We start from the raw sequence: 12,503 nt of genomic DNA on the forward strand, positions 1-12,503 counted from the left end.
TGCAAAACAGTGGAGAGAAACCTTCAGCTTACTTTCCACGACTACAGGTGATGCTGAATACCACCTACAGGAGAGGAGGCGTAGCTGCCACCGACCTTGATCAGCAACTTCTAAGACAATTCATCAGAGGCTGCTGGGACAACACCATGATAACCGAGCTGCAGCTAGAGCAGAGAAAGAGAAACCCACCTACCTTTGCAGAGTTCCTCCTGTTACTCCGCACCGCAGAAGACAAGCGCTCTTCCTAAGAATGCCGCATGAGACAGTACCTCAACGTTTCAAAACCAAGGGTATCGAGTAACTACCAAGGCATCTGGAACCAATGCGAAGAGGAATACGCTTCACAGCAGATTCCGGACACCAGCTCCGAAGTCCAAAGTTTAAAGGCTCTAGTTGCAGACCTACAGACACAGCTCACAAGAATGATGGACAACAAGAACAGACAAGCGAGGCCAGCTCCCAAGCAAGAAGCCCCGGCATCAGTTAAACCGAAGCCGACGACTGACAGAGGTACTCCCAAGTCCCAAAAGTCAGAGACTCCAAACCCAAAGAACTACACAAGCAATAGACCAAGACCCTGGTATTGCTTCAGATGTGGAGAAGATGGACACATAAAACCCCACTGCAAGAGCAAACCGAACCCCTCTCTGGTGGTCTCGAAAAAGAAATTACTAGAAGAAAAACAGCATGCCTGGGACGCTGAAAATAGAGCCTCCAAGACTGATTTAAACTAAAGACAGTTGCTGCTGAGGGACAAGCAGGAACTGGGATACGAAAGAGATGTCCCAGACGGAAGTGGCAAGCCTCCACTATGTGCTCGGCCTCTCATACCAAAGCAGCAGCCCTACCAAAAGGACTGGTTGGAGCTAAATGCACTGCACAAGTAACCATAGAAGGTAGAGTGCAGCTGCTTACTCGATACAGGCTCCCAAGTGACAACAATCCCGAATTCCTTCTATCAAAAGAACATGTCTCATCTACCCATCCACTCCTTATACGACCTGCTTGAAGTGGAAGGAGCCAACGGTCAGGAAATTCCCTACCTCGGCTACGTCGAAACTACAATCAAGTTTCCCAAGAGCATGTTCGGAGTAGACATCGAAGCGCCCACCCTAGCGCTGATTGTGCCTGATATGCGCTTCTCTCTGTCATCAGCGCTGATAGGCACAAACGCCCTAGATATCCTGTACAAGCAGTGCGCCAATACCACATCTCAGAACTACCAATCCCTGCCATACGGCTACAAGGTAGTCTTGAAAACCCTTGGAGCCAGACATAAACAGTCTGCGGATTCCAGCATGGGCGAAGTGAAACTACATAGCAAAGACCCTGAAACTATCGCTCCAGGTCAGACCAAAGTCCTCGAGGGATTAGTGAGTTGCAGAGAAACCAACGCAGGAAGATGGGTGATGATAGAGTCCCCAAGGTCAACGGCCTTGCCAGGTGGAATACTGGTATCAGATGGCAGAGCTAGCACGAAAACTGCCACATTGTATACCAGTCATCCTCAAGAACGAGTCCGACCACGATATCACCCTGTCCCAGAAGGTTGTGATAGCCGAGATACATGCAGTCATGAGTGTCCAGTCCCTCAAGACACTTGACGCAGAACTATCGACAGACCCTAACCAAAAATCAAAGCTCAAGTTTGATTTTGGAGACTCTCCAGTACCCCAAGAGTGGACGGCTGAACTCCATGCAAGAAGTTTTCGCACACCACAATCTCGACTTCGGATGCACTAACAAGATAAAGCACCACATAAATCTCAATGACAAGACGCCATTCAAACAACGGGCGAGACCTATACACCCTCAAGATATAGTAGCTGTGCGCAACCACATTCAACAGCTCCTCGACACTGGAGTCATCCGAGAATCTGAATCACCCTTCTCGTCGCCAATTGTAGTCGTCAGGAAGAAGAACGGCGATGTCAGGCTATGCATAGACTACAGGAAAATGAACCTCCAAACAGTAAAGGACTCATACGCCCTGCCCAACCTGGAGGATTCCTTTTCAGCACTGACTGGATCCAAATGGTTCTCAGTGCTAGATCTCAAATTTGGTTATTACCAGATCGAAATGGAAGAAAAGGACAAGCACAAGACAGCATTTGTCTGCCCGCTGGGATTCTTTGAGTTCAATAGGATGCCTCAAGGAATAAAAAATGCCCCAGGCACGTTCCAGAGGCTTATGGAGCAGTGCGTGGGAGAACTGAACTTGAAGCAAACCCTCGTCTTCCTGGACGATCTGATCGTTTTCTCTTCAACGCTAGAGGAACACGAGAGACTCATGCGAGTCCTGAGCCATCTGAAAGAGTATGGGCTAAAACTATCACCTGAAAAGTGCAAATTCTTCCAGACCTCCGTAAGGTATCTAGGCCACATAGTGTCTGAGAAAGGAGTCGAAACGGACCCAGAAAAGACAACCGCACTCAAAACCTGGCCAAAGCCAACCAACCTGAAAGAACTGAGAGCATTTTTAGGATTCTGCGGTTACTACTGTAGATTCGTCAAAGACTATTCAAAGATAGTGAAACCCCTCAACGCACTTACTGCCGGATACCCTCCAACGAAGAAGCACGGAAAAGCTATAGTGATCACAGAGAAGTATTACGACCCTAAAGATCCCTTCAATGACAGATGGACCCCCGCTTGCCAGACAGCTTTCGATGCTATCATAGAAAGGCTGACAACTGCCCCTGTTCTCGGTTTCGCCGACCCCAAACAGTCCTACATATTGCACACAGATGCAAGCACACTAGGTCTCGGCGGCGCCCTCTACCAGGAGCAGCAAGGACAGAAGCGTGTCATCGCTTATGCAAGCTGCGGATTATCAAGATGTGAAACCAGGTATCCTGCCCATAAATTGGAGTTCCTTGCCTTAAAATGGTCGGTAACTGAGAAGTTCCAGGATTACCTCTACGGAAGACCATTTCTCGCTGTCACTGATAGCAACCCACTGACATATGTCCTTACCACTGCTAAGCTTGATGCCGCAAGCTACAGATGGTTATTCGATCTATCAACCTTCGATTTCCAGCTGCAATACAGAGCTGGAAAACAGAATCAAGATGCTGATGGGCTGTCCAGACGACCACACAGCCGACCAGCTGATGACCCAATATCGAGAAAAGAGATGGAAAGAATACAACAGTTTGCGAAAAGACACCTCCCTGAACCAGAGCACGCAAACATGAGTGAAGACATCATTAGAGCCATCTGCGAAAGACACTTAGTTCGCGAAGTGATCGACAACGGCTCTAAGGAGACACCATCCAGCATTGCATTGTGGTATCACTTGCCCTCCACCCAAGTGCAATCCCAGACAGCTTCCAAGGAGAAGATCAGCTGGGTGGCTTACCCGTCGTTTCGCTGATAACTCCAGCCGAAATGAGAGAAAAGCAAAGAGCCGACACCTTTATCCGTCAAGTACTACAGCTTGTGGAGTCAGGGGAGAAACCTCCACCGACACTCAGAAAGGAAATCCCCGAACTTTACCTTCTACTAAGAGAGTGGAACCAGTTAGAAGTATTGGACGGAGTCCTGTACCGGAAGAGACAAGAAGGCGCACAGACCCATCATCAACTTGTGCTGTCTGAAGACCTGAGACCTATGGTCTTAAAGAGCCTTCACGATGACATGGGCCACATGGGCATGGACCGAACCCTAGACCTCGTCCGAAAGCGATTCTATTGGCCCAAAATGTCAGCTGTAGTAGAGACAAAGATCAGGACCTGAGTCCGATGTGTACGGCGTAAAGTTCCACAAGAGAAAGCTGCCCCGTTGGTGAACATCACAGCCACACGACCACTCGAGTTGCTGTTCATGGACTTTCTCAGCTTGGAACCAGACTCCAGTAACACAAAAGACATCTTGGTCATTACGGACCACTTTACGAAATATGCAATAGCGATCCCTACCGCAAATCAAAAAGCGCGGACAGTCGCTAAATGCCTATGGGACTACTTCATTGTCCACTATGGTATCCCGGAGAAGCTCCACAGCGACCAAGGTGCGGATTTACAGTCCCGCACAATTAGAGAGCTGTGTGAGCTGTGTTCGGGCGACAGCCAAGATTGCCTGTGGACATAGCTTTCAACTACCAGCCAGGCTCACACGCGCAGTACGTCCGCAGTCTGAGATCCCACCTTGAAGCAAGTTACAGAGTAGCTACAGAAAATGCAAAGAAGACGGCGGACCGCAACAAAGCAAGATTCGACAAACGAGTTGTTGAGTCTACCCTGCAGGAAGGTGACAGGGTTCTCGTCAGGAACATCCGCATCAGAGGCAAGCACAAGCTAGCAGACCGGTGGGAAGCAGATATCTATATTGTAGTCAAACAAACTGGAAATGTCCCAGTCTATGTAGTGAGACCTGAAACCAGAGATGGTCCACTACGAACGCTCCACTGAGACCTACTGCTACCTTGCGGATTCCTTCCTACTACCCCTGTGGAAGATGGACCTACTGTAAAAGACAAACCTAAGCGACCAAGAACTCGACAGAGCCCAAGAGAAGAAAGCTCGAATGAATCAGAGGGAGAAGACCCAGATGATGACTATCTGGATCTCACTTATCACTATGACCATGGAGGTCTAGTGGTGGAAACACACCCCTTTCCAGTGTCCACTGTCGAGCAAGACCCCTCAGACGCAGTCATTCTTCCTGAGGGAGTGCCAGGGACAACTGATGACCCGACGACACTGAACGAGACTATCCCATCCGCAGTGAGACCTACTGAAGGCAGTTTACCTGACCCAGATACAGCGGATCGGGAAAATTACTTACCTGACATAGATCAGGAAGAGAACAACCTACCTGAAAAGACCTTACCGGTTATGAGTTCAGAGGAGAACAATACTAACATGAATGAACCGGAAACCGAACCAGACGGACAGGAGAATGTCATAGATGAACAGCCAAGAAGGTCGACAAGACATAGAGAACCTCCAAAAGTCATGGGCCCTCATTTATCAACGTGGCGTACGCACAGATATGTGCGTAACCCGTGCGTACGATCATTTCTAAGCAAAGTGTGGGATTTATCAATTTGAACTTGTGCTTGACTTTGTGCGTATATTTAAGCACAGGTCGGACCATGCGTAACTGGCGCCCGTTGGTAGAATATATTATTACAACAAGGAAATAAGCTTCTGTGCATTAGTTTCAACACTGGCATGTTCTGTATGAACCGTAATTCATTATAGTTCATTGTAAAATAGCAACAGTAGTGGTCAAAACCCTATAAATAGCATTTGGAATAATAGGTATTTTCTCTCAGAATGAATGCAGCATGGTTTATATAGCGTTATCGGAATATACGGGGTGTACTGACTGACTGCGCTCCGCTTACTGTAACTCAACTCGTTATTATTTTGCGCACAGACCGCAGAAACACTGGAACGTTTTGATTATATTTAAAAGGCTTTACGTTAAACGAAACAAGTGGAATTTCGAAGCTGTAAGCAGAATACAAGTCATATGAACACCCACGATATAGTGTTCTTCCCCTTCCTACTGTATAAGAAAGAATAAAAAACCAGGGTGTATTTGTATTACAAAACCCTTGCAATAATGTGTCTTAAATGAATGAAAAGCATACATGCTCTGGACACAGAGCATATATCGTGTGGGTGATATGACTTGTATTATGCTTACAGAATTCCACGTATTTAGTTTTACAATGTCAAAGCCTTTTAATATAAATCAAAACGTTCCTGTATTTATGCAATCTATGCGCAAAATAATAAGGAGTTAGTTGAGGTAGATACACACTCAGAACGTATTACATGCTGGTATGCTGATAGAGTAAACTATTATATGAATATGAATATGATATGATATAAGGTATACACTGGTCCGTCGCATACACTGGTATGCGCAAGTTACTGTTGCATAATGTAGGCTATGGCTGCTATTATATGTAATTCATATAGGCTACCTAATAGTATATGATTTTTAGAGGCATCTATTTTGTTGTCGCCGGTATTAGGCTAATACCGACAACAACATGGGGGGGAGTGGGACCCTGATGTAAACAAGACAAACTTCTTTCTCTGGTCTGCATCCCCTTAACAATTGTGTGTATTGAGCCGTACTGTATTGTACTTTTGTACCCATTCTGCAATCTGTTAAATAAAGTTTTCATTCATTCAAAATAGATGCCTCTAAAAATCATATTATAGCCAATCGAACACAACTAATAAAGGCATTCATATTACAGCAAGGTTATAATGACACACACATGATGAATTGAAAATGGGGGACCCTGATGTAAACAAGACGAAAGTCTTTCTCTGGTCTGCATCCCCTTAACAATTGTATGTATTGAGCTGTACTGTACTGTACCCACTCTGCAATCTGTTAATAAACTTTTCAATCAATCAAACCACCAACGCCAAACAGTGGTCAACGAACGGTCTTTATTAGTATTTTGAGCTGTCCAGGCAGAATTGCAGCAATGGTCTTAGGGAGCCGTTGATATCTGACATCACCGTTTACAAGTCAGCCTTTTATTTATCCCATAACACGCGTTGTGTCTTCTTGGTTCGGCAGCGCCTCAGTGAACAATGTCCCGTGAAGTTTCTCAGAGTTCCGCTCGGTTGATAAATCCCGTTTTTTTTGTGCGTGCACACATTCTAAATTCTGTGCTTACGTATGAAAATAGAATACTTTCTAAGAAAAATTGATAAATGAGGGCCCAGACTTATCCCCGACTAGGAAACCCACTAGTAACGATAATCCAGTCACTATTCCAGAGTCTAAGCTCAGTAATCACAGACTCATTAGATGACTCCGACTGTAGTCCTGGGATAATATGCACAGGGACGTGCATTAGGATAGAAGGGGAGGATGTAACCCAGGGTTCAGATTCATAACTATTTAGTCATAGGGACATAAATAGTTAATGCCATTGAATAAGAACATAAATAGTTAATGCTATTATGTAAGAACATTTGTGATGTCACAGTATGATGTCATAATAGAACATTCTAGACAATAGAACCTTCTAGAACGTTTGTGGTGATGTCGTAATAGACCTTTCTGGAACATAGAAGATTCTGTAATGTTTGTGGTGATGTCATAATAGAACTTTCTAGAACATTCTAGAACCACCGTATGATGTCATCGTGATGTCAGTGTATGATGTCATAACCGAACATTCTGGAACATTTTGGGTCTCTATATAAGCGGGCGGTTCCTCAGTTTCTCTCTCTTCCTCGCCATCTTGAAGCAGCACTGAACAGACTGAATGAACTAAACAACATAGACTGAAACCGGCAATTCTCAACCAGCACCCTGTTCCACCCTGGGAGCAGTTCCAGACCACCCATCACCACGCGTGCCCACGCGGGACGAGGCGGTGTGCCGGACCTATACCAGATGGCGAGCCAACCCCGGAACCTCTGATATAGCTCAAGGCTAGTCAAGTCAAGTCAAGAGTTTTAATTGTCACGGCATACAGGTATACAATGAAATGCGGCTGGTCTTGCCCGCGACGATGTGCAATACAGTGGTACAACATGTAATAGAATCCGATAAAAATACAGTGGTACAACATATTAATAGAATCCAGTAAAAAACAACAGTGCAATAAACAGGTACATGGTGTGCCATCTCGGTATCTGTACATAGTATTTACAGAGCATATAGGACATGCTAGGTAGCTTTAGTAGTGCAATACACTGTTCCTGATGTTATACTAATTTAAAGTGGCCTTTCCTCTGGCCATAAGTGTGCGTATGTGCGGCATGAGTGTTAAAGTGGCTGCTAGTGTGTGAGCGTGCTCAGCGTGCGTGTCGTGTATGTGCTTGTGTGTGCTTGTGTGTGGATAGTTCAGTTTCTGTGTCTCTCAATGTTCATTGTTCAAGGCTCTGATGGCCTGGGGGAAGAAGCTTAGCCTAAGCCTCTCCGTCCTAGTAGCTGGGGTTCGCAGGCGTCTGCCTGACCTCAGCAGCTGGAACAGGCTGTTATTGGGGTGGTGGGGGTCTTTCATTATCCTGCAGGCTCTGGATTTGCACCTCTTGTTGTATAGAGCCTGCAGGGGAGGTAGCGCAATACCCGTGGTACGCTCGGCTGAGCGCACCACTCTCTGTAGGGCCTTCTTGTCCTGTGCCGTGCTGTTCCCATACCAGGCAGTGATGTTTCCGGTCAAGATGCTCTCTACAGCTCCTGAGTAGAAGGACTGGAGTATCTTCCCCGATACTCTGAACTTCCTTAACTGTCTCAGGTGGTAGAGGCGCTGCTTCGCTTTCTTTACTACTGTGTCTATGTGTGTTGACCATGTCAGATCCTCTGAGATGTGGACCCCCAGGTACTTGAAGCTGCTCACCCTGTCCACGGTAGCCCCGTTAATCATCAGTGGTGTGTGTGTCTCCTGCTGTCCTCTCCTATAATCCACGATCAGCTCCTTGGTTTTACCAATGTTCAGGAGCAGGCTGTTGTCCTGGCACCAACGTTCCAGTACCTCAACCTCCTCTCGGTAGGCCTTCTCGTCGTTGTCCGAGATCAGCCCCACCACCACCGTGTCGTCGGCAAACTTCACTATGGAGTTGGAGCTGAACTTGGCCACACAATCGTGTGTGTAGAGTGAGTACAGCAGGGGGCTTAGAACACAGCCCTGGGGGGACCCGATGCTCAGGGTGATGGTGTTGGAGGTCTGACCCCCCACCCTGACCGCCTGGGGTCTTTCACTCAGAAAGTCCAGTACCCAGGCGCTCAGACCTAGCTCGATCAGCTTGTCCACCAGTCTGGTGGGGACTATGGTGTTGAACGCTGAGCTGTAGTCAATGAACAACAGTCTCACATAGCCCCCCTTCTGACGGTCAAGGTGGGAGAGAGTGCTGTGCAGTACCTGGGAGACCGCGTCGTCAGTGGACCTGTTTGTCCTGTATGCAAATTGCATAGGGTCCATATCACTGGGGAGAGAGGCACAAATGTGGTCCTTGACCAGCCTCTCGAAACATTTCATGACCACAGAGGTGAGTGCCACCGGTCTGTAGTCATTTGGGCATGTTGGGGAGGGTTTCTTCGGTACAGGGATGATGGTAGACATCTTGAAGCAGGCAGGGACTACTGACTCCGCCAGGGATTGATTATATATGGCGGTGAACACCGGGGCAAGCTGGTTTGCACAGGACTTAAGTATGCGTCCTGTTATACCATCTGGACCCGCAGCCTTCCTGGTGTTCACCTGCATAAATGCTCTTCTCACACTGTGTTCCGACAACGAGAGAGCGCCCCCGCCCCCCCCGCGGTTGCCCCCCCCCCTCCACAACAGCCGGTGCGCCAGTGGCGTCACTAGCCAGAGGGCTAGCGGCGACACTGTCTACACCGAACCGAGCGTAGAAGGAGTTGAGTTTGTCCGCGAGAGAGGCGTCGTCGCTCCCCATTTCGGGGGCGCTGACTTTGTAGTCAGTTATTGTCTTCAGTCCCCTCCACAAGCCTCTTGTGTCATTTTGTGCCATTTGTGTCTCCAGTTTCTCAGCATATGTCCTCTTAGCAAGTTGCCAGCCTGATGTGAATACCCCTGTTGCTCAACTCCTGTTACACCAACAGTCCGGTAGGATTGAACTGATTGAACGAGAATACAAGGACTTCCAAGGGCTTCGACCCCGTTCACCTTGTTATTTTGATATTGTATTTTGTATTTGATTTGATTTAATTTGATATATGGGTACTGATATTCTCCTATAAGAAGGGAGAATTAAAGGGTAAATTCACCCAGTAAGATACTTGAATACCATTGATGACATATTGATTATAGCTGAATCACTGATGGTTCTCCTGTAAAAAAGGGTAAATTCACCTAATAAGGTATTTGCATTCCCTGCACACTTAAAGGTTTAAATTAATATGAGGCTTCTAATTGAAGCCTGCATTTCTCAACCAAGGTGCCTTGCCGACCGTTTTGCTGTGGAAAGCTGTGGAACCTCTGGATCCGTATGCAGCAGGTAAAGGAGCAGATAGCAGAGCCATCCAGGAAGCAGGCCTGCCACCCCACGGCCCCAAGTATGGACAGCTGTTCCGGGAACTACAGCGTGACCGCTGCAACATCGGCCAAGCGTCCGCTGTGGAAGACCTGCTTTCCCGCCTGGCACCTGCTGATGAACACCTCACAGGGCTCTTCCTCCAAATACAGTGCGATCTCTAACCAGGCTCCAGCAGCCCAGCAGACACTGAAGCACTATGGGATGACCTCTCCCATCACTATGGCTTCACCCAAGGAGGCTGACCTGGTTCTCACCAAGAAACTGACTGAGACACTGTTTGAGGAAGAGCTGGAGCTGCATCGCAGAATACTGGTGTTGGGTAAACTAAACACACTGGTTAAAGAGTGGATCAGAGACGTCAGTGAAGTAAAGAACCTACCTATATCACTGATAGAAACTGTTGGTGGCAAGATCTTCACGTTTGGCTCTTATCGCTTAGGAGTACATACAAAGGGCGCAGATATTGATGCCCTCTGTGTGGCACCTCGACATGTGGAGAGAACGGACTTCTTCACCTCCTTCTATGAGAAGCTGAAGGACCAAGAGGAGGTCAAAGACCTCAGAGCTGTGGAAGGAGCGTTTGTCCCTGTCATCAAATTATCCTTTGATGGAATTGAGATTGACATCCTGTTTGCCCGGTTAGCTTTGCAAACCATTCCGGAGAATTTGGATCTCCGAGACAACGGGCTGCTGAAGAACCTGGACATCCGCTGCATAAGGAGTCTGAATGGCTGCAGAGTTACGGATGAGATTCTCCACCTTGTGCCCAATATCGAGAACTTTAGGCTCACTCTGAGGACCATCAAGCTATGGGCTAAGAGCCACAACATCTACTCCAACATCCTGGGCTTCATGGGCGGTGTGTCATGGGCCATGCTGGTGGCCAGGACCTGCCAGCTCTACCCTAATGCTAGTGCCTCCACCCTGGTTCACAAGTTCTTTCTGGTGTTCTCAAAGTGGGAGTGGCCCAATCCTGTCCAGCTGAAGCAGCCAGAAGACTGCAATCTCAACCTTCCTGTCTGGGACAGGGTGAACCCGAGTGACCGTTGCCACCTGATGCCCATCATCACCCCAGCATACCCCCAGCAGAACTCCACCTACAACGTTTCTGCCTCCACCCGGGCTGTCATGGTGGATGAGTTCAAACAGGGCCTCTCCATCACCGATGAAATATTGCTGAATAAAGCAGACTGGTCCAAACTATTTGAAGCACCAAACTTCTTTCAGAAATACAAGCATTATATTGTGTTGCTAGCAAGCGTGCCGACAGAGAAGCAGCACCTCGAGTGGGTGGGCTTGGTGGAGTCCAAGATCAGGATCCTGGTGGGTAACCTGGAGAAGAATGAGTACATTACGTTGGCCCACGTCAACCCTCAGTCCATCCCTGGACCCAGAGAGGGCAATGACAAAGAGGAGTACAGCACAAAGTGGGTGATTGGGATCGTCTTCAAGAAGATGGAGGGATTGGAGAACCTGAACGTCGACCTGACCTTTGACATCCAGTCCTTCGCAGACACTGTCTACAGGCAGGCGACAAGCAGCAAGATGTTTGAGCAGGAGATGAAGATCTCGGCCAGGCATGTGAGGAGAAGACAGCTCCACCAGTTGCTACCTAACCTGAAACGCAGGAAGCATTCGACAGATGGGCTTCGTCAGATGAATGACGGCAGTCTGGACCTATCCATTGACAGCGACAACAGCATGTCTGTTCCCTCCCCGACAGCCGTGAGCTCGTCCACCCCGACTAAGGGTTCTACACTGGGCCCAGTTCCCAGCCCCATTGGGACTAGTTCTGGACCTTCCACGGTCCATCCAGAGGCCACAGGAGAAGCTGAAGGAGCCAAGCCCACCCTTACCCGCCAGCGCTCTGCCCCGGTCCCACCCAGCCAGACCCCTCCTCCCAGCATGGGTCCGCCACCCGCCAAGAGGCCAGGATCCCCCCAGCCAGACGCACCAGTCAAGAAACTGAAAGCTGACGAGGAGGCAGCCGCAGAGACGAAGACCACAGGAGTCAGCGAGGGGTCCTCCCCGGCCCCCCCACCTCCTGCTGCGTCACTGGAGGAGACCACAGCTGAGAAACTCAACGAGGATCCAGTCACTGAGCCACAAGAAGAAGATGAGAGCATGGAGGTGACTGAAGAGATGTCGTCCTCTCAAGATGAACTGAATAATGGGGCACAAATTAAGAGACTGGCCACAGCTGACCTGTCTGATGTCCCTCTGCTCCCCACCAACCCCATCCCTGTGGTGAAGAACTCCATCAAGCTTCGCCTCAGCAGGTAGAAGTAGCACGTCCAGACCCCCCCCCTCCCCCTCCACTCCTCTCTCCATGTCTCTTGCCCATTCTAGGACGGACGTCCCCATCAGGGGCGGGGCTAGGGGGTGGCTACTTGGGCTCAATCCCCGAATGTTTTCTGAAAAGCCCCGAATCTATTTTCAAAAAAAGAAAAAAAAATATTATAATTTTTTTTTGACAATTAATTATTGTTACATGAAACTATGTTTGCACCA

General features: G+C 48.3%; 1 protein-coding gene across 1 annotated transcript; it reads left to right on the forward strand.

The window, feature by feature from the left end:
- Positions 1-968: 968 nt before the first annotated feature.
- LOC311239314 (poly(A) polymerase alpha-like) lies at positions 969-12,283 on the forward strand (the record flags this gene model as incomplete). The annotated part of the gene is made up of 3 exons (XM_084327619.1): positions 969-1,347; positions 1,908-2,818; positions 9,954-12,283. The coding sequence occupies 3 exons, from the start codon at positions 969-971 to the stop codon at positions 12,273-12,275; spliced, it is 3,612 nt and encodes a 1,203-aa protein (XP_084183745.1). The 3' UTR covers positions 12,276-12,283.
- Positions 12,284-12,503: the final 220 nt, after the last annotated feature.

This window comes from Notolepis coatsorum (genome assembly GCF_963971535.1).
Source record: "Notolepis coatsorum genome assembly, chromosome: 13".
In the NCBI taxonomy this organism is placed as follows: Eukaryota; Metazoa; Chordata; class Actinopteri; order Aulopiformes; family Paralepididae; genus Notolepis; species Notolepis coatsorum.